The 13637-nt window shown below is 40.4% G+C and overlaps 1 protein-coding gene across 1 annotated transcript in view; it reads right to left on the reverse strand.

The window, feature by feature from the left end:
- Positions 1–3079: 3079 nt before the first annotated feature.
- The window catches only part of trpm5 (transient receptor potential cation channel, subfamily M, member 5), a 134464-nt gene continuing 123906 nt past the window's right edge, over positions 3080–13637 (reverse strand). The window contains exons 24-27 of the mRNA XM_041198375.1: positions 11832–11964; positions 8950–9022; positions 7905–7995; positions 3080–3431 (exon numbers count right to left, since the gene is read on the reverse strand). Coding sequence (XP_041054309.1) covers positions 3328–3431; positions 7905–7995; positions 8950–9022; positions 11832–11964 — 401 coding nt within the window. The 3' untranslated portion in view covers positions 3080–3327. The remainder of the gene's footprint in view (positions 3432–7904; positions 7996–8949; positions 9023–11831; positions 11965–13637) is intronic.

Below are 13637 nucleotides of genomic sequence, written 5' to 3' on the forward strand. Positions count from 1 at the left end.
TGCAGTTCAGACAGCTCTATTTTATTTCTATGTAAAGACCATGCAATGTACCCTCCACGTAGAGCTAACTACTTACATTATGCACACTATTTGTCGTAGGTCTCCCTTTTTTTTATTGCACTACACTAACTCGTGAGCTTTCCTTGTAAAAAGATGGCAGCTGAGATTTTATTTGCAATATTTGGAGATAAAATGCTGACTTCTCTGCTTTTAGAGCAATAGCTTGCTACAATAGAAGGACTGAAGATTTTCATAAATTCAAATTATTTTTGGTTCTGTGCTCAGTAAGCAATAACTAGCTAGTTTAGTTCAATTTCAAACCATCAATATTAACACAGTAAAGGATTAATGTGATTGTTGTTGCATGATCATACTTCTTGTATGTCATTATTTCCAGATTTCTGGTTTCTCCATTGTTTAGCTTTTTAATACTCCGTGAATTCTTTGCATTTTACGCATTCCTTCTGTTGGCCTGTAATCTGTATCAAGATTTGTTGAAATTAGTAAGTACGGTGATGACTTAATCCTTTTACTAAGGAACTGTGGTATTATTTCAAATAATATCAGAATACTATCTAGGTGTGGAGTGGGGGTGGTGGTGTTGATGCTTATTTTCTGCTAACATGACACTTGGAATTTTTTTCAATCATTTAAATTATCCTTTAACTTGAAATAACTTTAATCAGGAAAACTTGGTGAATTTGTCACCCATTTAATTTGCTACTGCAAGCAGGTAGATGGAGTTTACTAAAATCAAACTGGCAGACCGAAAGCCAATTCCTGCTGCAAGACACTCTGTTACTTTGCCAGTTTTCTTTATTTTGGCAAGCTTGTAGCACCGTTCCCAAAATAAACACAGGCTCACATCTGTGTGGTGGCAGTTTACTGCAAATCAGAAACTCAGAAATTCAGAATGTCTGAAATGGCATGTGAAAAAAAACTTGAAGCTCATTCCTTCCTAGGGCTATGCACATGCCCTTGACCTAATCTCCATTGGATGGTTGGATAGAATCTCTGTGGTCTTCCCCTCATCTTTAAAGAAAACTGCAGTGCACCTTAAATCCTACGTTCATGTTAGATGGGTTCCTTGGCATAGCATTTTCATGATGCAGCACATGAATCTTGGTATCTGCTCAATATTTTTCTCTGCTGCTCATTATTCAGTTCACTATATGTACTCCTAAGTGACAATGCAGGGCATCATGAAATTGTATTAAAATGCATGCTGTCAATGGCTTTTTACCAAATAATGCAAATTGGTCCTTCGGATCACGAGAGAAGATAGAAGCACATGTTCCCATTAATATTCAGCTCAGTCATTACTAAATAATATTGATGTTGCTTTATGTAATATTTTGCAAGCCAGATCACAGTTCTTTCCTTTCCCAGGACTGAAATTATTTTGCTGAATTTCCCCAAAATCTGGAATTTTGGCTAAAATGTAATGCATCTGCGTTTCTGTTCCCAAACAGTAGCTTATCAAAAATGTGGCCAGTGACCAAAATATATGTACTCAGAAATGGAAATTGTGAAAGACTTGGATGCTGGGGGTTAGGGAGGGAAATAGTGGGCAGATATCAGCAAAGTTTTTGAACAGTCTTGCCATGTCATCCTTTTATCATTTTGAAGCTGAGAATAGGCTCACAGAAGTGCTGTGACTTTGATGCATTACATCAGACCTAATATACAACTAGAATAGCACAGCATAAAACAATCTTTAAAGCTGTTCTTCAAATTGCAGGAATGCTTAACATTGTAGCAAACCAGCTAATAACCTACAAAAGTAATTTTCCATTGTCCACAGTATGTATGATGCAAGATGACATCTCTATGGTACCTACTTTAAGAACACTTTATTTCAAAAACAGTTGCAATCATGATTTTTGTCGGCAGTGCCAAATACATGGTTGCTTTATAGCTGCAAATCTGGTTAGTTTGCTATACATAATGGGAAAGTGTGCTTGACTGTTCCCTTCCTCAAACCTTAAACTATTAAGTGCAACAGAAAATCAGTCCACAAACCTCCAAACATTAATATTCCAATGCACCTCCTTGGAGTTCATTGATATTTGAACAGTAAAAGAGCAGGATGAGATGAAGTTATATCAAAGTTAATGGACAGCCTACCCTTGTTCAAAGGATGATGACTTGATCAAAATAAGTGTTCTAGAATATGACTGGCACAACAAAATATACTGTTCATCATTGTATAAACTGAGGTAAATTAAGACTCATTGTAACCTTGACCAATTGATGTAAAATATTAAAATAACCCTATCATACACCTTATCCTATCAAGAAACATTGTTAAAACACAAATCCAAGATTTGCTTGCACAGGTTAAAGACTTGTATTTTGAGAGGATAGGGTAGATATTCATCATCTGCTTGGGCAGTATCTGCCTGTCCAGAATGGCATATCCTTTATTTATGTTCTATAAAAGGACAAGCAACCTACCCTACCTCATTTTCAAAGTGCTTCATGAATGAATGTGAAGTGCAGTAACTTATTTATGTAGACAAATATGACGTATAATTATACACAAGATCCCACAAATAACCCTAAGATACGATGTTGGAGGAAAGCATTTTGGGCAGACACCAGAAGAACCATCTGGGATCTTTGAACTCATGTTTAACATCTCATCTTCAGGAATAGAGCTCTGCTAAAACAGCATTCCCTCAGTACTACACTGGCGTGTCAGGTTAGGGCCAGGATTTTCTGGCCCCGTCGCTGGTGGGATCTGCCATAGGCGAGGTGGTGCCACAGCCAGAAGTCCATTGATTTGTGGCGGGACCGGAATATCGCGGTGGTGGGCAAGTGCAGAAAATCCCACCCTAAGGACTTAACTTCTGCAGTGGAACAAGCCCACAACCTTCTGACTCAGGGTTCTGAGTTGATACTTGTACACAATGGTGGTCTATTGATGATGTGTTTAAAATGCAGTCAAAAGCACGGAACAAAATTTCTCTCCGGCTGATTATCTGTTGGTTGGAGGTTGACTTTGACAATCTGCAAGGATTTACAGTTTAATACAAACAGTGTTTAAGAGAAATGCTACCATAATTATCACAATCAGTGAAAGTTTTTTCAGTTTTTTTAATGCCTAGTTTGCTAAGCCTGGATCACTCTGCCCCATTTTAAAAAAAAAAGTTGCTACAAACTATTTCCTCTGGAATTAAAATTCAAGTTAAAATCCAAAGTTCTTGTGCTGAACTCTCAATCTTTCACCAGATGCTGGCACAGCATAGGAAGCTGCATGTTGCTGAAACATTTCTCCATTGTTTTGCTCTGTATTGGAGTGTAATGTGGTCTATCTTGTTGAAACTAGTCATCAATGTACTGCATGGCCATTGCAGCCGTGTCCCCTGGACAGTCATCTGCAGATAGTACATCCTGTGGCTGCCTTCTGCAGACTGGAGGTGAAGAATCTATAGTGGAGGGGGAAATATAGTTAATGCACCAACATTTTAATAAGTCTTTTAATCTATTTACTCTAGTCACTGTCATGCAATCTGATACAACTTGGTAAAGACACGAAGAGGAAACTAGTTTTAAATGACTTAGTACATGATTTATGTCATGTTAATGTAGAACTGCTAGCCCACAATGGACACAATTTAATTCAAATGTATATGCACAACTGAACGACACAGCATCAGAAGTGAGATGTTGCATATTTTCCAGAGTGTATACATTTTTTTTTTTAAATGCAGCCTGGAGTAATGCATTAGACCTATCTTACTGGAACCAACCTCAGAGTCTCCCAACCTCGGACGGCCCGCTTCTACCTCCTACCCAAAATCCTCAAACAGGAATGTCCCAGTAGACCGATCATGTCAGCCTGTTCCTGCCCCATGGAACTCATTTCTTGCTATCTTGACTTCATTCTCTCTCCCCTTGTCCAGTCCCTTCCCACCTACATCCATGATCCCTCTAACACCCTACATCATATCAACAATTTCTAGTTCCCTGGCCCCAACCGCCTCCTCTTCACCATGGACGTCCAATCCCTCTACACCTCCATCCCCCACTGGGATGGTCTGATGGCTCTCCACTTCTTCCTCGAACAGAGGCCCGAACAATCCCCATCCACCACTACTCTCCTCCATCTGGCTGAATTTATTCTCTCACTGAACAATTTCTCCTTAAACTCCTCTCACTTCCTCCAAATAAAAGGTGTGGCTATGGGTACCCGCATGGGTCCCAGTTATGCCTGTCTCTTTATGGGGTATGTGGAATGTTCCTTGTTCCAGTCCTACTCCGGCCCCCTCCCACGACTTTCTCCAGTACATCGATGATTACTTCAGTGCTGCTTTATGCTTTCATCTGGGCCTGGAAAACTTTATTAATTTTGCTTCCACTTTCCACCCCTCCATCATTTTCACATGGTCCATCTCTGACACTTCCCTTCCCTGACCCCTCTGTCTCAATTTCTGGTGATAGACTGTCCACCAATATTCATTACAAGCCTACCGACTCCCACAGCTACCTCGACTACAGCTCCTCACACCCCGCTTCCTGTATGGACTCCATCCCATTCCCTCAGTTCCTTCGCCTCCGTCGCATCTGTTCTGATGATGCCACTTTCAAAAACAGTTCCTCTGACATGTCTTTCTTCCTTCCTTAACCGAGGTTTTCCACCCACGGTAGTTGACAGGGCCCTCAACCGTGTCCGGCCCATCTCCGGTGCATCCGCCCTTACACCTTCCTCTCCCTCCCAGAACCATGATAGGGTCCCCCTTGTCCTCACTTATCACCCCACCAGCCTCTGCATTCAAAGGATCATCCTCCACAATTTCCGCCAACTCCAGCATGATGCCACCACCAAACACGTCTTCCCTTCAGCCCCCCTGGCGGCATTTCACAGGGATCGTTCCCTTCGGGACACCTGGTCCACTCCTCCATCACCCCCTACACCTCAACCCCCTCCCACGGCACCTTCCCGTGCAATTGCAGAAGGTGCAACACCTGCCCCTTTACCTCTCCTCACTGTCCAAGGGCCCAAAAACTCCTTTCAAGTGAAGCAGCATTTCACTTGTACTTCCTTCAATTTAGTCTACTGCATTTACTGCTCCCAATGCGGTTTCCTCTACATTGGAGAGATCAAACGCAGACTGGGTGACTGCTTTGCGGAACACCTTCAGTCTGTCTGCAAGCATGACCCAGACCTCCCTGTCGCTTGCCACTTCAACACTCCACCCTGCTCTCATGCCCACATGTCCGTCCTTGGCCTGCTTTATTGTTCCAGTGAAGCTCAATGCAAACTGGAGGAACAGCACCTCATTTTCCGACTAGGCACTTTAAAGCCTTCTGAACTGAATATTGTGTTCAACAATTTTAGATCATGAACTCTCTCCTCCATCCCCAACCCCTTTCCGATCCCCCTTTTCTCCAATAATTTATATAGATTTTTCTCTTCCCACCTATTTCCATTATTTTTAAAGGTATTTCCATTCATTGTTTTATCTCTACCTTTTAGTCTATTTTGATCCCTTGCACCCACCCGGGCTATCTGTACCTTGCTCGTCCTGCTTTCTACCCTTAATGTCACCTATTATCACATTCCTTAGATAATATCACCACCTTCAACACCTCTTTGTCCTTTTGTCTATGACATCTTTTGGTTATCTCCACCTATCACTGGCCCTCTATCCAGCTCTACTTGTCCCACCCCCCTCCCCTTAAACCAGCTTATATTTCACCTCTCTTCTATTTTTCCTTAGTTCTGTTGAAGAGTCATACGGACTCGAAACATTAACTGTATTCCTCTCCGCAGATGCTGTCAGACCTGCTGAGTTTTTCCAGGTATTTTTGTTTTTGTTTTGGATTTCCAGCATCTGCAGTTTTTTGCTTTTATACTTATGGTTATGTAGTGCATTTCAGGATGTCTTTAAATGCTTTACAGCCAGCGAAATACTTTTGAAGTTTAGCCATTATATTGTAGAATGATCATAAGTGTTATTTGGTCTGCAGCAGGATGCCTATGATGGAAATTTTCACCCTGGAGGGGGGAAGAAAGGAGGCCAGTCAGGAAAGTGAGATCAATTGGCTCTCAAGATGACAAGGGCATTTGTGAGGGCTTAAACATTGGAGACGCTGAGGTAGGTAATGTTACAGGTGGAAGCAAGTGGCCTTTGTGGGGGATAGGATATGGGGCTTAGTCAACAGGGCACCAACTTCAGACATTACAATCAAACAAGATAGTGAAGGTGTGATGACAACATGATGTGCAGAATGCAAACTGCACCAGCACACCCAGGAATCCTGATGTGCTCAAGAACTGGATTTTCACAGCTCCACACAGCTTGTTTTGATATGTAGTAGTATTTAATGCAGATTATGGTTAGAATTACTTTGATTATAACTCCCAATCTCAGTTTGGCAATACATGCAGCTGCTTTAAAATTAAAAACAATTGAGAAGTACACTGCATTTTATAGCTTGTCAGCATAAGGCCAAACTGACATCTGAAGGTGTGTTGGACAAGGTGGCTTAGTACCCATAGTTGCAATGGTACTGACCAAGGAACATTTAAATTGCCTTGAAGTTGAACCGTGTTTATCTTGATTATTTGCTCTTGGCTTAGGTGATTCCTACCATTCTGATGTGAAAACTGGACCTAAGGGAGGTAGGAGTTCCACAGATCTGGGGTTCGGATATGGGACGAAAAGACTATAAAAGCAAGGTATACTTTGCCTTTCCACATGGCATATTGGGAGGAGTATCTGTGTGAGGAAATAGAAACAGGTATGTTCAGGGGAGTATTAACAATGGTGATACAAATGTGAAAGAGAAGAGGAAGACTACAACTGAGAGAGAGAGAGAGGGGGGCGGGGTGTAAGCAGCCTATCAGATACCAGCTTTTATTGTATCCTGTTGAGCTGAAAGCAACATTGGAGGTCTCTGAGCAGCTCACAAATGAAAACCCAGTATGTCACAGAGATGATAGAAAATTGATGTGGAATTACTGTTATGCTTCAGTTGTACAGGGCATTAGTGAGACCACATCTGGAGTATTGTGTACAGCACTGGTCTCCTTATTTAATGAACGATGTAAATGCATTAGAAGCAGTTCAGAAAAGGTTTACTACACTAATACTAGGCGGGTTGTCTCATGAGGAAAGGCTGAATAGGTAAGGCTTGTATCCACTGGAATTTAGAAGAGTAAGAGATGACTTAATTGAAACCTTTAAGATTCTGAGGGGTGAATGTGGAGAGGATGTTTCCTCCTATGCGAGAATCTAGAAGTAGGGGGCGCTTATTTAAGACAGATGAGGAGAATTTTTTTGAGTCTTTGGAATACTATTCCTAAAAAAGGCAGTGGAAGCAGAGTCTTTGAATATTTTTAAGGCAGAGCTAGTTAGGTACTTGATTAACAAGGGGGCAAAATGTTGTCGGGGGTAGGCAGGAATGTGGGGTTGAGGTTACGACCGGATCAGCCATGATTTTATTGAATGGCAGAGCAGGCTCGAGGGGCCGAGTGGCCTATTCCAGCTCTTAATTCATATGTTGTTATAAAAAAGGAAATTGAGCTTCCTGATGGCACCTTCAGTAGGGGAGGAGACCTGGGAGTTCCATTTGTGGTCAAAGAAGATAATGAGACCATGAATGTTAGATTAAGTGTGGAGACCTTGCTTTTTCTCCTTTGTCTTCCATCATGTTTGAATCATGGTTATCAAAATGGCTTCTGTAAATCACAGCAAATCATTAACTTCATGGTTCCAGATATTGGCTTTTTATTCCAGATTTATTTAATTAACTGAACTTAATTTCCCCAGCTGTTGTGATGGAGATTTGAAATCAGTCTCCAGATCAGTAGTCCAGGCCTCTGAAGCACTGATCCAGTAACAGAACACTACACCACTATACCTATAAACTGAGTTGAGATAAAGTAAGAGTACCAGTGTATGTTGGAGGAGGTCTGTTGCAGTGCAGATTGTGTTGAGTAAAGGATTCAATCATCCAGGATAGGACATCGCTGCAGTATTTCATCTGTAAAGACAGCAAGAAGTGAACTTGGGAAATGAAGCTTCCTTATTCAAGTTTCATTTAAAAATAGGTGCAACTATCAAATTGAAACCATTGGTGATATTCCACATCGATCTTGATTAAGGAACTGAAACCACAAAACAGTTTCAACTAAGTCAACCAAATATATCGAAAGTGTAACCAGTATCCGGCATATCGGATTGATGTCAACATTGGTCATTGTTAATATATATATTTTAAAAATTTATTCATGGGATGTGGGCATCACTGGCTGGGTCAGCATTTATTGCCCATCCCTAATTGCCCTTGAGAAGGTGATGGTGAGCTGCTGCCTTGAACTACTGCAGTCCATGTGTCTCTGATTGCAGGGTTATCACTCAATTGGAGCTGGTAGATTCTGGCTGGCTTGGTATTGGTTCTGATATATTCAATCTGGTACCATGCCATCAAAAGCCTGGTATATTATCTGTTATGGCACTTTCTAGTACAGTACTAGGTCCAGCATACAGCAGTGCCAGATCTATTAATTCAATACTTTTGCTTGACTAAGAGCTTTTCTCATTTTCAAAATGCTGATATGCTTTGGAGGTGTTTCGTTTGTCCAGTTAGGTGGGTGACTGTCATAGACAAAACAATCTACACATCCCCTTTGCAGCAGCATCATTATATCTTTGTGTTGGGGATTGGAAGTTAACATTTCCTCCCTGCCTCCCATGTAAGTGTTATATATAATATTTCCATGAAGATAGAGTGAGGAGCAGAGTTCCTCAACATTGTTGCTACTCCAGCGAGTTGCATTTGTGTCGTTGTATCAAATTAAAAATGTAGCCGCGACTCCCAAACCTGGCAGTTTGATTATTTCCTTAGTGGGTGAGTTTCAATCAAGGACATGTTAAAATGGTTACAAATAAAGCATTGGAATGGCATGCCATGAGGCCAGAACAATTTTTGACCTACCCTTGTCTCGAGGGTTACAAGGCGTTTTTCCTGTTCTTGAAGCCTGTTGATTGATTTTGATAATGAATCTACCCTAAAAGGAACAAATGGTGTCATTAAATCATTGGATTTGAACTCTGCAATGATTGAAAAGGTACCATTTGAATTGAGGCCGGGTGTAGTTAGCTGTACACTAGCACACAGGCTAGTTCAAGGAACAGAATATTCATGTGTCTCTAGCCACCTGTATCTTAATATAGAATTCTTTGAACAGATCCTAGAAACCAATTTGTAGATGTCATACTTGCCATCTAGCTCCTAAAAGTTTGTTTATACTTATGAACAAAAATTAGTTTAAATTGATCAATTAGTTAATTAAGTAACACAGTCCCTGTAGCTTCTGGAAGGTTCTGGAACCTGCAAGTTCAAGTTGTTATGGAAACATTGGTCAAGCATAAATTTATCATTGACCTTCATTAGACATGATGCAGTTGATTTGAATGATTGCACATCAGTTCCATTGTCACTTAAATGCAAGGTGGACTTATGAATGCTACATATTCATGTGGTGCAGACTTCCATGTGCTTGAAGAAATGCACAATGCTACACCCACATACAATAGCTTTGCACATTGTGATCAGATGTTCTACGTTGCACTGGTTCAGAGTTTGTCTTTTCTGCTTTGCTTTTTAACTGTTGAAAATCTAAGTACTGGATCCAGACCCCTCTGCAACGCAACACCAGTGTTCAAATGAGGAAGACGGAAGGTGAGGTAGATCAGATTATTTTAAAAGTGTGGAAATTGTAAGAGGAAATACAAACTGGTAAAGATGGTCCACAGTTTTGACATCCTGGGAAAGAATGGGTTAGAATAACAGGTCTAGGCTATTGGTGCTTGAGGTTATTAAAAAGTAAATTGGAGCCCAAACTGGTTTACATTTGTGCAGTTGAACACAAGTAAGGGAGTTGCTGTTGGGGTTGACCTGCTCTTCTATAAGCTGCGCTATACTTGTACCTCACTGAGAGATTCAGCATCGAGGGGCATGAAGTTCGGTACCCACTGGATGCCCATTAAACATGCCAGAAAAAGTTAGGCCTTGACCATTTAAGTGTAAGTTACTTCTTAATGGTTTGTTAAGTCTTAATTATTACAAACAAACTCCGTGGCACTGAAAATTTATTGGTAAAAGCCTCATTCCTTAAATTTTAATTATTGGAGATTTTTGAAAACTTAAATGTTGAAGTAATTTGTTTTACTTTTTTTTTATTGCTCTCTCAATCCCATCTTTCTTTACCTCTTTAAATTAAATATTCTAACTTGCATTTTCTGGTTTAGAGTCTGCAGGAGAGAAGTTTGTCTTGCGTGGTGGTGCAAAATGCGTGATGTCAGAACAGCCAAATGTTATACACAGCACCTGATATTTAGCTCCATTGTATCAGGCGCAGCCTATAGTGGGCAGCAAATCGGATACTGCCCATTTTGCACCACTGCCCGAGTCGAATTTCTACCCCTGCGTGTTGCAGTAAGTATTTTTCAATCGGGTTGAAAAGACAACGCTGTTGGTTGTCCTGCTACATAGGTCCCAGAACCCCTGTGGAGGATACTGAAATGGTTCTTTAGGTACTGTAAGTTGCCATGCAAAGGCCCACTAAAACATCCCTGGGCAGCTGTTCAGCAGCATGCATGATGAGCATTGTTTGCTGCAGACTACAAAATCCAGGCCAATAAGAATGAAACAGAAAGAAAATTGCAGAGAAGCAATATCTAATGATGCCACTTAACAAGCAGAGGAAACTTTTTACTTGCACAAAATAACTGTAACTGTAACAGGCTGATGATGATTGATTATTCGCATCCGGGGATTGAATTATGGGGAAACACTGGAGAGGTTTTCAGTGAGTTCAAATCTCAGCCTTTGACTCCAATTTTAAAAGAAGGTTTATGGTAAAGATTGACTAGTACATAAAAAGAGCAAAATAGTAAATTCGAAAAAAGCTGATTTTAACAGGATGAGAATAAGGTGGGGAAGATAAACTGAAAAAATTTGCTGACAATGAAACTAACCAGAAATGGCACATATGGATGAATACAAATGAGGGAAATATTGGGGGGGGAAAGCACAAAGCTCAGTCCTATATGCAATACTGGAGGTGCCATCTATTGGGTGAGATATTAAGCTGAAGCCCCATCTGTCTGCAACCCCACCACCACCACCACCACCCCCCCCACCCCACTGATGGATGTAAAAGATCCCATGGCGATTTTTTGAAGATGAGCAGGGGCTTTTTCCCTAGTATCCTTGCTAATCTTAACAAGAACATTGGAGTAATTTGAGAGATGGATGCTAATAGATGAGGCAACTAGATAGAATAACCAAGTGGCCCTCCTCATCTACCTTGTAATCTTAATAGTTTTTCCACCAGTAATCTTGCTGAAGAATCTATTTGGGGCAGGGTCAATAGTAATGAGAGACTTAAAGAATACTAAATATGAAGGTAAATAGTTTTCAAAGCTGTAAATTCTTCAAAAAATAAAAGCTGCAGCATTCATTTTGGACATTGTAGAGGCAAGAATCTCCCAATAATGATGCTGAGTTTTTTTTTCAAACCCTGTTCCTTCAGAGTTCCTAACAGAATCTTCCAGCTTTTAATTCTTGGAGAGCACATTTGTTTTAGGTTTCTTCAAAAGAATTAGAACAATGCTGGTGAGGCTTCATTTATTCCCCATCCTTGAATTGCTACTGTTCCTGTACTGCTAGTGGTCCCATGATGGTGTTAAGTGAGGAGTTCTAAGGTATTGGCCAACGATGAAGAAACAATGGTATGTATCCAAGCCAGATATTTGTCCACTGTTGACACTGCTTTTACTGCTGAGTAAAGTTTTCATTCCAAATGCACTTACTTGGTGAATGTTTTCTTCAATCTTTCAGTGCTGCTTTCTCTCTTTCCCTTTGCCAAACTGGCTAGATAATTCTCTTTCTGCACAGATTCCCAGATCCTGAGTTTCTGGTCCAAGGCCTCTGGTATGTGCTTTTCTAGAAGAAATACAAAAAAAAATCCCGATCCTTTTAATGGGGAATTCTATAGTCATTTATGTGCAAAGAATAAAACCAAACACACATAGACACACACTGTATCTGTCTCTCTCTAATTTTAATTCAGTTTCTCTGTGCCAATCCACCCCCAACTTATTTTATTTATATATGTATATATATATATATTTATATACACACACACTCATACTCTCTCTCACTGTCTAATTTAATTCTGTTTCTCTGTGCCACCCCTCCCTCACCTTTTTTTTATATATATATATATACACACACACACACACGTATACGCACGCACACATATATATATTCGTTATATATACACACACACACACACACACACACACACACACACACACACCCACCACCCCATGGAAGGTCTTAATTGATTTCAAAGATAATGGTTTGAGGGGCCACATCAAGTGAATATTCTTTAAGCATGAGATGATACAATGGGTTTGGCAGACTATGACCATGGTATTTTGTGGAACCTGATCTTCGAGGAAGGGTACTGGATAATGATCAGATGCAGAAATTTTGTGCTTCAGGCTATGGAGAATCTCTGTGTAGCATACCTCAAATTGCTGGCTGACATTGTTAAACCAATAATTAAACCTACCCTTCCATGAGCAAGAGGGAGTAGGACTCATTTCAAAGAGACGGTAAAGGCATGATTGACGAATGGCCTCCTTTTGTGCTGAATTATCTCTACCAATGCTTCTCTAATGTTTTTTTAAAGGTTTCATTTACCTGCTTTCCTTCTTTGCAGAAAAGGCTCCAAGCATCTATGGTAACTAGACATACATTTCAAGAACATCATTGGCTGTACAGCACTTTGAGACAGCTAGTAGTTGTGAAAAGTGCTATATAAATACAAGCCTTTCTTTTCTTTATTTGCTACAGCATTAATCAGTTAAAATGTATATTTTTATTTATAGAATGGCTTATCACAAGTGTTAAGGATTGGTATTTCCTAAATTAGATAGATCTTAGTGAGCAGTGCCTGATGGCTCAGTAGTTAGCCATATAGATTAGAATGTTACAAATTCAATTCCTTGACTATCTTGATTCCTAATAACCCAATTGTGAGGATTTATAATTATCCTCAATGCCTGTGGATTAAGGAAATAAAAGGAACCAGAGCTCCCATTTCTGCCTGCTCCTCAGGTCCTATGTTTGTTGAGACCCATGTGCGCAGGCACCAAATTGGGATGCAGCCATGATGCCTTTTACCATGGCACTGTGCCTCAACATGAGTCATAGTTTTTTCTTTCTGCTCCTGAAGGCAATGGGGATGGAGCTGGACCATTTATTTATAACAGTGTTTAAGAATACCAAAAAGCTTCCCTGAGTGAACTGATCTGAGACTTGTTTAGCAACACTTGCCCAATTACATTCAGCTCTCCCCACCAAAGGCAGCAGTCTTCTCCCTCCACCTACTCAAGTACCCATTGTAGAAAAAGCATCTTTAATTAACTCCACTTCTTCCTCTTCTTGTGATGAAATCTACTATTTGCACCAAAGGGGAAGGGCGGGGGGAGCAGCAAGGGTGGTGAAGTATATGCCAGCTGTTCTCTACACTAGCTTTGATTTCACAGCACGTAATTTTTTGAAATACTTTAACTGAAAGACAAACTAAAACTTCAACGTTTCTGAAA

The sequence above is a fragment of the Carcharodon carcharias genome, chromosome 10 (assembly GCF_017639515.1).
Source record: "Carcharodon carcharias isolate sCarCar2 chromosome 10, sCarCar2.pri, whole genome shotgun sequence".
Classification (NCBI taxonomy): Eukaryota; Metazoa; Chordata; class Chondrichthyes; order Lamniformes; family Lamnidae; genus Carcharodon; species Carcharodon carcharias.